The sequence below is a fragment of the Triturus cristatus genome, chromosome 3_1 (genome assembly GCF_964204655.1).
Source record: "Triturus cristatus chromosome 3_1, aTriCri1.1, whole genome shotgun sequence".
In the NCBI taxonomy this organism is placed as follows: domain Eukaryota; kingdom Metazoa; phylum Chordata; class Amphibia; order Caudata; family Salamandridae; genus Triturus; species Triturus cristatus.
Window position 1 is genome coordinate 399,425,640 of NC_140583.1, and position 13,639 is coordinate 399,439,278.

The 13,639-nt window shown below is 42.8% G+C and overlaps 1 protein-coding gene across 1 annotated transcript in view; it reads right to left on the bottom strand.

Annotated features, from left to right (window-relative positions):
- Nucleotides 1-632: 632 nt before the first annotated feature.
- SCG3 (secretogranin III) overlaps nucleotides 633-13,639 on the bottom strand; it is a 243,241-nt gene continuing 230,234 nt past the window's right edge. The window contains exon 12 of the mRNA XM_085644187.1: nucleotides 633-1,599. Coding sequence (XP_085500313.1) covers nucleotides 1,481-1,599 — 119 coding nt within the window. The 3' untranslated portion in view covers nucleotides 633-1,480. The remainder of the gene's footprint in view (nucleotides 1,600-13,639) is intronic.

Genomic DNA, 13,639 nt, shown 5'->3' on the forward strand with positions numbered 1-13,639 from the left:
GAATCTCCATTTGTAATACTACAAAATGACTTTAGGGTTTTGCTTTATGTTTAGGATTTAAAATCCCAACGCCATATACAGTTTTTGGGCAATAACTAAGAGCACCCATGCTGACAAGTGCACATGCATATTGGCACAAGACAACTGCAAATGATATTCCGAAGCAAACTAATGGGGTCCCCTTTAGAGGCCTCAACAGAACCCTTGGTGTCTGTGTTATGCACAGTTCATCAGTTACGTTCAAGTGTGACATCTGCGGTAAGGTGAAGATTGACAGGCACGTGACATTGACACGGAGATACCACGATAGCCGCGTTAATGCATGGACAGTGAGAAAAAAATATTATTTTTAGTAGATAAACTTTAAGGGCATGAGTCACAGATAGATAAAATGTGTTAACTCAAAATAGAAAAAGAGAATTCCGTAATTGTAAGTTGTGTATACGTAACTTTCTCATATTTAAATTCTGGAACAGGGGGCAACCAATGGGAGTGGCCATGCAGTGCACAGGACAAGACAGTGCAAATGCCAATGCACACGTAGCAAATTGAAGGAAGTTTGATGATTCACAACATCTGGTTTTCCAGGGAGTAACCTGCCCAAGTCAAGAATTGTATCTTAGCAAATTAGAGATGATTAATGTATGGTATTTAATAGATTTGCCCACCCAAACCGCATTTTTTTTGCAATGAAAAATTGTCATATTGTATTTCAGAAAAACAAGTCAAGTTTTCCACATTTCCACCTCAGAGCTGGTTACGGTTGTTGTTACCAATATTTTTGTAAGGGCAAGTGACCATACTGCTGTTCGGGTTCCTGACTCACCCACATTCGTAAGGGCAACTTATCCACCGTGTACTATATAGGTAAAACTCAAGAAACACAATATGAATTGGCACAAATGAGTAAAATACGCATGGGGGAAAACATAATGTGGCCCCTGAACTAGCAAATGGTTCCCAGCTTTAACCACGTCCTTCCATCCAGCCACACGGATAAGAATAATCTGCTCCTGGAGTCTGTTACTTTCTGCATGAATATCTTCCCTATATGCTAACATGTGGAGGGGAGCTAAGGGTCTTCTCATAAACAGGGCCACAGTGAGCCTCTCTTGCTTGACAAATGAAAGACTGTATTGTAAGTTGACAGCATTGCCCGCCTGTTCTTTCAGCGGGGTTAAAACAAAACACAAAACGCAGAGATGCATGAAATGAAGCCTATTTATAGATGCCCGCCCTGTTTAATGTCAATGCTCAGATTCAATTTGGGCTTTCAAGGTGACTCGCCTCTTGGCAACGTCAGGCAGCACTCTAGCAAGAATTCTAAATCAACACAGCGAAAAGTCAATATATAGCAAATGGAGTTTCTGTTTTCTGTTGTAGACCTATTGGGATCTCTGAGCCAGAAGTGAGAGAATCTACAGTTTTTTCATACATGTTCAGCAATCAGAGTCATTGACCGTCCGCGCCCCGGTTGTGGTCACAGACTGTCATAGATACGCTTGATGACCTTGGCTTCTTCCTTGTCCAGAATCCCTTTCTCCACATAAGAATCGGCTTGCTGATCAATGAAATCTCGGAGTTTTGAGAGCTCATAACCTGAAATAATCAAAACAGAAATATTAACCTCTGATGGTTTTACAGAAACATTGCAAATACGCCCATTTTTCAAATTAACGTTCAGAAACGAGAACTTTCTGAAGTTAGAAAGACACCCAGTACTCTTTAATGGGAGCCTAAGTAAAGATATTTACAAAGATACTTTAAAATCCATTTAAAAAATGCTCCATGTCTTACAATGCAGTCGTTTTGTGTGGAGTTACAGAGGGAAGTTGCCATGTCTTGTGGATTGTGAAGAGAACATTTAATACACTCTTCTCAGTGGTGCCTTTGGCTATGGCATCAGGAAGCATGAGGTCCCAGATGGCAAACATCTCCCTGGAGGTCACAAAGCCACATCCCTTTAGGCTCCAAACCAGCTCCCAGCCAATTCTCAGATCTTAAGACCACATAAAGCTGAACATAAAGCTGCAACATGCTTGCCGGCCTATGAGACATAGTACTATCTGTGGCCTCATTAGGAGGGCAAAGTGGGGTGTCAGTCAGAATGTCGAGCACAAAATGTCTGTGCTACAAAAATACCAAATTCAGAATATCGACTACCACATCTTTAAAGTTATAAATGTTGTGAAATTACACATATATGAGTCAAGAATAGTAAATATATGTTTACCTATATATACTTACTTTGCAAATATTTTTTTAATTTATATTCTAGCAACAATATTTGCTGTAGTATCACATGTACGATTTGATATTTTGGTATAATACCAGCCACATGAAAAAGTTGGAAATCTACCTCTAAAGGGTTACTCCTATATGTAGATCAAATATATGACTTTCTATTGATGCACAAGAGATCCTAGGAGTACTCCAGGAATCTGTAATAGTTGTAAGTTTCCAGGATAATTAAAAAGCATAACATTTACGAATGCAGAATTTTCACAGAGTGGAAACACCATTGTTATTAGTACATGTAACTTTTTTCCTTTGGAAATACATGAGTGACATAGATTTGTTGAGTTCAAAGAAACCATAAGACATAGTTCTCTTTATATGTTGTGTAATCCACCAACAGGTTACACAGCCTCCCGTACCACAGGTTCAACAGCCACTCCCTTTATGCAAACCCTCCGCGTTCCATTGTCTCCATGGTACCTACGTTCCACAGAACATGTCATGGGTATGAAAGAGCTCTAAGCATAAATCACAAGGATTAGATTACACCAAGATCCTTTTGTAGAATGAGAAAGTCTTGTACACAGTCCACTGTCATTTAAGAACGTTTTTCGAATTATTCTTACAAATAACTAACCTTCTAAAGATCAGTCTTCCCTACTGGACAGAATGAGATACATTTCCTTTCACCCTTCATACCTCTGAGTAGTTCCTGTCTGAGGCATGCTTCATCCACAGGCTAAGTAGAAGGATGTAAGGATACTAACAGCTTACCTATCTCATTGTACTGCTGCTCTTTTCAAATAAAAAAAGACAAAATGTCAACGTATTCAGATAAAACCGGGCATGGCTTGTGGCGATAAACACAATTGTGATAACGCAATCTTTGTCTAAAGAGTATCTGTTTGGTTAAGAGAAATACAGGGTACTCTCAAAAAGTATAAATGTTATTTGAGGATGAAGAACATAGATGTACATCCTCTTCTTGTACATCTTGTCCAGTATTGTCCTGCAATATAAATATGTATCAAAGGTTTCAGTCAGATCCAAAGAGCTAGCTGCACTTGTGCAATTGTCATAGATAATCTGATTTCTAAAATTAAGCAACTCAAACACTTGGACGTCCACAGTGAGCTATGAGTGGGGTACCAGGAATGGATAGGAACGCTATATCTGTGATCGTTCTGGGTATTTACTTTGAAGAACCAAATCATTATAAAAAATATATTTCTGCCAGGAGCATGACTGTGCACTGGAAGGCTGAATTTTAAATGCACTTTGGTGACACGTGGCAGGGAAAACATGCCTTTGTCATGTAGAAAAATCATTTTGTTTTCATTCATAAATCACCCTTAAAGGCTTTCTAGTTAGCTGACAGGGCAGGGTGCTGATATATAAGAATACAACACACTACATATTGGAGTTAGTGTGCCCTCACAGTGAAATAGAAGCCAAAAGCTATTTCACTCTAGGCCCGGCATGACTTTTGTTTAATAGGTTTAAGTGTGATTAAAATCTTTATTTTCCACCTGTACTTATGGAAAGGCTGGAAACATAGTTATTTACTGGTTAGATTCTAAAGTCTGACTTCATGGTGAAATCAGATTTTTTGGAGAGTTAATGACTCTGGCTCAAAGGACAGTGATGGTTAACTGCTGATCATGTAGCAGGGATTAGCTGTCTAGGAGTGGACAGGAGCATTTGGGAGAACAAAGGGCATCTTTAGCACTACCTCTTTTGACTTGGATAGGCCTGTGAGGAATCCTGCTATTCCTCTCCAGGACCCCACTAGACAATCAGGCTACAACCACACTAGGAGGGAACACCAGTTTTGGCAAGCCAGGTAGAGGAGTGAGCAAAAAGCTGAAGACAGACCTGCCTGTTTATAGCTGAGTCCCACCATCTTGAACTAGGGCTCCTGGGTAACTTTTCAGTAAGGCAAAGAGGAAGCACTGCAAAATGAGGTGGGAGAACTGTGAGATCATTGTTAGGATTGGGTGGTAGAATTTCTCCAATGACAGGCAAGTGCACTGGATAAATCTGGCATCTCGACCACCACCTCCTCAGAATATTCTTGGTCTAGGAAGGCACCCTCTGAAGAAGAAGGCACTGCTAGAGGTATTTTGGGTTATATTAACAAGGCGGTGCTATAAAATTAACGCCTTATCAGCAAAGACACGCTATCGCGTGTTTTGCTGACTTAGCGCCCGTTTCCAGCACGCCTAACTTTGCATCGCTAATGAGATGCAAAGTAGGCGTGGCTGTGAAACCAACCAGGGAAAATATCGTAAAGGCAGCTTCGCGATATTAACAAGGAAGGGTAGCGATTTTTTAAATCGCGTTAAGTATGCCTTAACGCAGGAATGTAATGTCCGTTAAATTCCTGACTAAGGCATACTTAACATGGGGAGTGGATTCTGTGGCTAAGACCACAGGCCCTATCACCTAGGATATCGCCATTTTCCACCATGGAAAACGGCGATATCCACACTATCTCAGGATTTTTTATCGCCTTGGCGATGCCTGTTGTTGATAACGCGCCAACCGGGCGATAAATTCCAGAGATAGCCGGCGATAAATATACAGGCGCTAAGCGCGCTTTGCGATATTTATCGCCGGCCCTTGTTAATATGCCCCTTTGTCTTCTGACTCTTGACTCCTGGCTCCTGCTGGCAGAAGAGAACTCACACAAGTGAGAGGGTATTTTCTAAAATGTCACCACACAATAATATAAAAATGCGCTAAAACTGAACATGAAAAATGCATAATAAGTTAAACGTTATAAAATATGCCTTTATTTAACATGCAAACATGAAAAATGTAGTTTATTTTCAACTAAAGATTTAATTTCTATCGTTCTCCACTTACTAGGCCACACTATTCTTTTATCCTACTCTATCCTTTTAAGGAAATAAATGCTTTTCATAAAAAAGTGATTTAACGTTATAATTGAACTCTTGGGCTTGACTTTTTGTTAAATGTACTTTTTTCTGTAAAAATGTATTTCTTCTTTCCTCACACCATATGACTTCACTGTATTTAGATTGTTTTCTTTGTCACATTTACATAATGAACACGTGTATTAAGGCATAGAAAAAAATTGCTTCAGCTTGCATTTTCTGATCTAACCAAGACATATCAGAATTCAAATGTTTCATTTCATAGAGCAGCTCATTGTTATACGATGGGACACCAAACATCTAACAGGTTTGCAAAAGGTTCTCATGAGAACCTTCATAGATGTAACTTTTTGTAATACAATGTAGCCACCTCTAACTGACTTTATGCTGACACTAACGTTTACAGTGGAAATCGAGGAAGAAGACGATGGACCATCGAAAGTTCTCTCACCATTGGACGCCGATGACACATTCATCTGTTTTTGCAACATGTTTAGCTGCTTTCTTTATAGTACGTTTTCCTAGCTAGAGAGGTCTCAGTCATTCCCTTTTCTCATCTCGAGGCATTCAGTACATCCCTACCCTGTCATGCCCCTTAGCACTTTGTTGTGCGAGCCTGATTTGCTATACGCTACTGCTTATGGTGATTTCTTTGTTTTCCTTCTGTTTTGTGAGGAGACTTTCTGGATTTATGCTGCACCTTCATAGACAGTTGCTACAGCAATTGTCTGGATAGCTCGGCTGAGTCTCCAGAACTACCCATTATGGGTAGTATGATCTTTTCCTTAGTTATCTGACTATGCTCCAAAATCTACTTGCTCTTTTCAAGAAGGAACTCTTTATGGGTTCTTGTTGGGATAGGATAGGTCCTTAGTTTAGAATAGGGACTATACACCGAATGGAACACGCTGTCCTTTAATTTTCTATGCTTGTTGTTGCCAATATTATTTCTTATTTTTTCTGTAATAGATTTTCCACTAATTTGAATAAAAAGAAGTAAAATAGTGACTGATCTACTGAAAAAGAAAATAAACTTTTTAAACTTCATCATACCTCTATTGACTGAACATCGAATGCAATTATTAATTTCTTTGTTGTTTAAAGCTTTATTCTAAAATGGTGGCAAATATTCATCAGCCTAGATCAGCGTGCAACTTTCAGGTTCTCTAGGTAAGTTTTAAGGTGACATTATTTGTGGAAATTGTACAAGATTCCTGCTCTCGCACTAGGTTTAAAGAATCCCTGCTGACTCCCAGGGACTGGAACAGCCCTGTAAGTATCAATTGAATGGCCTCCTGTTTACCTGCATCAGGGACACAGAATGCAGAAAGACTCCTTATTCCAAGAGGGCCCAGCTGACTAACGAGGACTAGACAGTGCGGGACTACTGGCTGGAGAGAAATTTGTGTCCAGCAGCCTGCCCTTTGGACCTATGGGCTGCAAAACTGTCCCAATAAATATTCCTCAGAGATAGAGACTAAAAGCCCAATTATGATGTCAGTTAGAGTTGCCTGTGATCAAAATCATTGCGGAAACGGGACCGCCCAACCTCCGGTCGGCAGTCCTGACCATAGAATTACGATGCGACCGCACATTGTGCGGCCGCATACTCCCATTTCCCTATGAGATCTTGTGCAGCAGCCATAAACCGTCTGTAGCACAAGCTCAGCAAATGGTGCAGGGATCAACTGGGGTGAATCATAGGTGCCCCCTCTGTCCTCAACCAGAGGCCACACAGAGAAAGTGGCCCTGCTAGGGCCCCCAAACTTGTTTTCTGATAGGCTTTCCGGGAAAGCCCGGCAGGAAAAGCTTGTGGGAAACTGAGCATCATAATCCCAATGGCTGGCACGCCGTCGAAAGGGATTATGGGCCGGTCTCTGAATGGCAGACGGGCTCCTTGAACCTATCGGAATTCAGCCGGACTGACCGGTAGGTTTCAATTCCAACCACCTAAATTGTTATTAGGCGGTCGGAATTGAAACGGACGATCTCGGTCGGAAAGCCTCCGACCAGAGGTCGGAGGCTTTCCGACCGAGATTTTAATAGGCCCCAAGGTCTGAAGGTAAAACCTTTGACCAGGGCAACCTGATTGGTGTATCTGACCACAGTTTTATCGCGGTTAGCCTGAAATTGTGCCTAGATACCAGTCCAATACAAACTGTTTTGTTTGTATAGTGCTTTTCTTTTTCTAGGAGCTTTTTGCCATAAAACTTTAAAAATCCACATCCCCTTTTCTTCCAACCTATTTTGATGAACTTGGTGTCTTTTTGCTCATTACATTTTTCTCAATGTTTTACACTGCATTGGGAGTTTAAGTGTGTTGAGTTCTGTTCTTTACTTTGAAATTGTTGGCCATGCTTGAATTTAGCACACACCTTTGATGCAGCTTGTGCCACAGCGAACAGGGGTTGAGCAGTGATTTTACCAGATCTGTATTTTCGATTTAACTAGAGCAGGTTTATTGAGTTGTTAGGAGAGCCCCCACTCCCAGATAAATAACCCAATTTCTGACACGTTTTGTCCAAACAGGTTGGCTAATCTGATGTAGTCGTTTGCAGATTAGAATTGGACGTATGGCTAGCTCTTCAAAGCACCCTAATTCCAGCTGTTCACAGAGCTACCATTTACTCCTCATTTAGGCATGTTGTCCAAGCTTCCAGATTAATCCCATCAGAGGCACTGTCGAATACATGATTCAACAGAACTATGTAATTGAGGGAAATTTGGGATTTAAGGTACTGAAAAGGGTAGCTATAAAATAGTAGAATGCTTTAACCAAACACCAGAAACACCAGAGTGGTGAAATATTTGATCCATCTTTTTTTTAATTATAAATGTTTTTCAGTCTTATCCCATGGGGCTTTACTAAAATGCACCAGATGATCCTAAGAATTATAATGGGTCATTTCAAGTGCACCAGAATATTATGGTGGGCGAGGCACGATGGTACTTGCTCTGCTTGCATGCAAAGGTTGTGCCTATCCCCAAACATAGGAGATTTAGACCCAGATTTATCATTATGTCATGCAACCCAACACAGCACGACAAATTGCTGCGCTGCGTTGCATGACAGGGAGAAAGCAGGAATATGCCATATCTATCACGATATGATCCATTTCTGTTCTAGCCTTGAGCTGGGGCACTCAGTGCAGCCTAGAGCCAATGCATGTACCATTGTGCCATGGTGCAAAGTTGGCTGTGTTATAGGCACAATTGCTTTTGTGTAGGAAGAGACACCTTCCTGCAATTCTTACAGACATTTTCCTTTAAGTGTGCTGCAGAAGATAGAAAGAAAGAAAGGAAGGAAGGAGGAAAGAAAGAAAGGAGGGAGGGAGGAAAGGAAGAAAGATGAAAAAAACAGAAAGAAAAAAGAAGGAATGACAGATAGACAGGGTTACAAAGATAGAGCACCCTTGTGAGATTATAATAAGTGAAAAATCAGCACTCAGATAAAGAAAGGCCGCTTCAAAACAAATTTACAACAGCCTTGGCAGAAGACAGAATCTGATAAAGCTGATGGTGCCCTATGCTCACATATGGTTTTCTGTCATTCTACAGAAGGAGGCGGATCCTTGATGGTCTCTAATTAGATGGGTTGATCGCTTCCGGATACTGGCTGACTACGGCACCTGTGTTCTAGAACAGATACGAGATGAGTTTTCTCTCCTTCCTGCACCTCAGATGGTAATTGCCACAACAGATTGTCGTGTGATTATTTTCATGAAATACGGACGTATATTTATAACCCACCATAAGGACTGTCAGTCCCCCTTACCCTCACTGGGTGCCCGGCTGGGCCCCATGTGAGTATACTTTCTCTTAACACTCTGTCTTGAGCCACTTCTTTTATTGGTGTGCACTTCACCACCCTTACAGCCGATTGTTATCGCCACAGGTGTCCCGCATTGTTAGGTCCTAATGAGAGCCCCTACTGATTGTGGGGTCGAAACGCCATCGGGCAAGCACCCTTTTCCAGCCCCTATTATTGTGTTAGAAGGCTGTTAATATTTATTGTATCAATATATGAGGGTCGTTTTGTATAATTTGAAACCTGTTGTCTGTTACAAACTGTCACCTTTGAAATACAGGTCCCAAGTTCACTTGGGACACAGAGCACTTTTCTTTGGATTAATTTGACTAAGTCTTTTACATAAACAGCAAATACTTTTGAATTCTTTGTTGTGTAGATTCTCCCTCCGACATCCTTTACCCATGAATATTGCCATTGAGCTTAACGATTATCATATATTATATACATTGTCCGTAGGAACCACTGTTCCTCTTAATATAACACATACGGGAGAAGGCATCCTGCTGTCATAGCAGGCTCTACAAACAAAGGCAAACTAAAGTAATAATAAAGTAAACCCAAAACATTGGAATTGACAGAAACTACATTGCGTGTGGATGTACTCCTTGTGAAAGGGCTAAATGCAGTCACTCAAAGTGAAGTTAGCTAGTGGCTGAAGTAGGCTGACCCATTGCACCATGCAGTATGCTGTAGTGGGCAGAAGCAAAATGTGAATGACACAAGCAAAAACCAATGGATGAAGAGAGGTCACTGAAAGCCCCTTTATCTATGTATATTATATATATAATTTTAGTTAAACAAAAGGTCTTGGCTAACATCAGACCTAATAATATTGATAAAGGCAGGGAATCTAGGGTGAAAGTAGTAAGAGTTTCTTTAACGCTGGTTCGGGCCTGCTGTAACTCCGTGCAATTCCAAGCTACACGTTGAATGTGCCAACTCTAAAGGTGATGAAGGACCTCAGTGAAGAGCCGAGTATATGTCTTAAAGGAGGATACGCCTTTTACCACTCCATGTCAGTGCCCTGTCTACGAAGGTTGGAAATGCAGGACTATCCCAGAATTGAAACCTGGTGTGTTGTGCACACAGTCATTGACCCGCAGTGTAGATAATTCGTGTCCATGAGGGTTTTCCGTCCTTCCTGACGCATACCATATTTCGCAGGACATTTCACCACCTCCACTCCACCACAGAAAAAAACCGAGAGGTGGATGCATGTGGGTAAATACATGTGGGATAGAAAACCGTTGATCTGTAGTGGGGGTATGTGGGGCACCTCAGGAAAGAAATTGAAAAAGCATTGTTGTGGGGGATCCCTGTAAAAATAAATTTGAAAAATCATCAAAAGTGGGGCGTGGACTGCAAATGTGTCAAAAACATCCATTTTCTGGACTGCTCCCTTCCCACAAGGCCAGCCTAAGCATCTTACTTCCAAGTCCAAAACAAAGACTGAAGAGGCAGAAGAGCAAGAGGGGTAAATAAAGTAACACTAGTAAGAGAAATCACCGTGCAGCAAACACCAACGCAAACCATGCAGTGGTGATTGTTGCACAATGAAATATCCTACGCCCATGCCTGAGGCAGGTAAGTGAAACCTTCCTGTATCATGGTAGCTTCCAGTGAACTGAGCAAAACTGCATGCACAGCTCTTGTGCACAGGAGGCTATATGGCAGCTGAATGCACACAAACCTCCACTTGCGCCAAAGAAACCCTAGGATGCTCCAGCACAACAACCGGATAATGGCTATGGTGCATACTTCAAGGCCAATAGACATAAGTGTCAGCCCCATGCACAGAAGAAAAGATAGATCGACTTCACTGAGACTCTTAAGTACAAGAGAAGCTTCACCATTGCAGGACAGGCCCCACTTACATCGATGTAATGCGGCATGTGGGAAGAAGTATGTGGTACCACATCAGCTGTTAGAGAGCCGCCATTGTAGATGTTGGGCACAGAAACCACGTCCAATAGGCAATGGTGCACCCAGCCACCACCTCAAAGCACAGCAGAGACACGGCTGTAGACTCACGATGGAAGGCTTGAGCGTTGCATCAGCTCTTGCAAGGGCATGTCACATTGACAGATTCTGGGTGGTAGCCAACTGCTGATGCAGACCTCTCCAGATACCGCCATGGCAGAGCGCTGCATCAGCTGAAGGGCACTCTCATTGCCAGACTTAATTAGCAGCTTCTGATCTTTCGGAGCTCCAAGTGAACTGCCTTGAATCAATCTTTAGAAGTCAGCACAGTGGGCCATGCACCTGCTGCAGACATGTGTGTGTAACCTGAGGGTAGTCGAGTTTTACACTGCGGAGAGAGAAAATAGACGTCCATCTTCCCCACCTAGAACAATCGGGTTCCACATGCTATTGGCGAATGTGCAGTACAAAAGGATGCTGTGTTTCTTAAGGTACTTTTAGTGGGACAAGTGGAAAAGCAACAGAGTAGCCAATAAAGACAGGGGAAGACAAGACAAGTTAGAGGTGCGAAAAGAGGACTTTGGAAGCAGAGTGTTTGCTAAAACAACCCAAAACAGAACGCAAAAGCAAAGGAAAAACACGATGCATGAATACATCAGTAATATAACAGAAACCATAGCTCACTCGGGCCAGGGCAGTGAGAGGGTCAGGAAGGCTGGCTTTTTCCTTCGCCCTTCCAAGGTTGATCAATTGACTGCCAATATGTTTGTCGAAACACATTATTTATTGCTACAAATCAGCAATAGTACGAGTGCTACATAAAGACAACTTATTAAAACATATGCTCTGTATATAAAATAATGCTTGTCGTTAAGCACACTCATAGTTCCTAACGTGGAGTGGAAAATGATAATGCTGCACCCTTCCTCCCCATTATTTTTCTTATGCCTAACAAACAGGACAAAGTCTCACATCTAATACAAAATAGCTTCCCTGCAAATTCCAGCTGAGGATTTGATTTGATAAAAATTTATATCGCGCAAAACAATGACCCGAAGGTATCAAGGCGCCTAAGAATAAGATCAGTAATTAAAACAAACATCCTTACATATAGGCCTGCCGAAAGAGGCAAGTTTTAAGCGCGCTACGGAACTTCTGCAGGGAGGGCAAAGATCTGAGGTCAAGAGGAAGATCATTCCACCATTTGGGGGCCAGAGTGGAAAAGGCCCTGCCACCCCATTTAGCTCTTCGAATACGGGGAGCTATAAGAAGCAATTTCCCGACGGAACGCAAGTTCCTTCCAGGAATGTAATGGGAGATGATGGATCCGACTCCTGAATCATTATTCTTGGCAAAGGCTCTGTATGTCATACATAAGATCTTAAACAGAATTCGGAGTTCCACCGGTAACCAGTGCAGCGTTTTCCTAGCCTCCATGGCCGAAGAGCGTCTGGGGATATCCAGAACAAATCTGGCTGTGGCATTTTGAACTACCTGCAAGCGTTGCAGGAGGCTCCTATTTAGCCCCGCATACAACGCATTACAGTAGTCCAAACGTGAGCCAATAAGTGCGACAGCAATTTGCTTTCTGGCCTGCAAGGAAAGGTATTTCCTAATCCTTCGAAGAGTGTGAATCAGACCCCAACAGGTGGAGATGGTCCTACTCACCTGTTTGTTCATATCAAGAGCAGGGTCTATCAGCACCCCGAGATTCTTAGCAGATGTAGTGGGGGAAGGACAGATTCCCAACGAGTCAGGCCACCAATTGGCTGACCAGATGTTTTCTTTCCCTCCAAACACCATCACCTCAGTCTTCTCCCCATTCAGTTTAAGGGAGTTCTGGATCATCCAGTGACCGACCGCCTCCATACAGGATCTAAACTTGGAGGCGGTTTGCACATCTGAATGGGAGAGAGAGACGAGTATTTGGGTGTCATCTGCATAAGAGACTACCTCCATCCCGAACGTTCTTATTAGTCTGGCTAGAGGGGTTACATAGATGTTAAATAGGGTCGGACTAAGCGCCGACCCTTGAGGGACCCCACATAGCACAGGACGGGATGGAGATAGAAACTCCCCCAGCTTGACTCTTTGTTCCCTCCCAACGAGGAAAGAAGTCAATAGATCTAGAGCTGCGTCCTTCACCCCCACATCCCTCAGGCGTGATGTAAGAACTGAGGGGGAGAGGGTATCGAAGGCCGCAGTTAGATCAAGTAGGACCAGGAGGGCGGTCTGGCCCCCATCAACTGTCGTGCGGATCTTATCAAGCACGGTGGTAAGGGCTGACTCGGTACTATGTTCCCTCCTGAATCCATGTTGGGAGGGGTCCAGGCAGCCCGAACTCTCCACAAAGACAGCGAGATGCTTGTTAAGATGTGCCTCAAGTATCTTTGCTGGAGCCGGGAGCAGTGAGATTGGACGGAAATTTTTTAAGACTTCCGGATCGAGAGAAGCCTTCTTTAGCAGAGGTTTCACCACTGCCTTCTTCCACTCCAGAGGAAAGATGCCATCAGTGATGGCAAGATTCATTATTTCTAGCAGTGGAGGTAGAAGGGTCTCCCTACACTGCTTGATGATCTTCAAAGGGCAAGTATCCAGGGGCGAGCCGGACTTGGTCTTTTCAAGCAAGATCTCCAGGTCATGCAGAGCCAGCGGGGGAAAAGAGTCCAGGGTGCACCGTGGGGAGATGTCAGTAGAGATCATGTTCATCTCCGCCAAGGCGGTAGGCACACTGATAGACGCTCTTTGTTCCTCAAGACCCAGATGGATG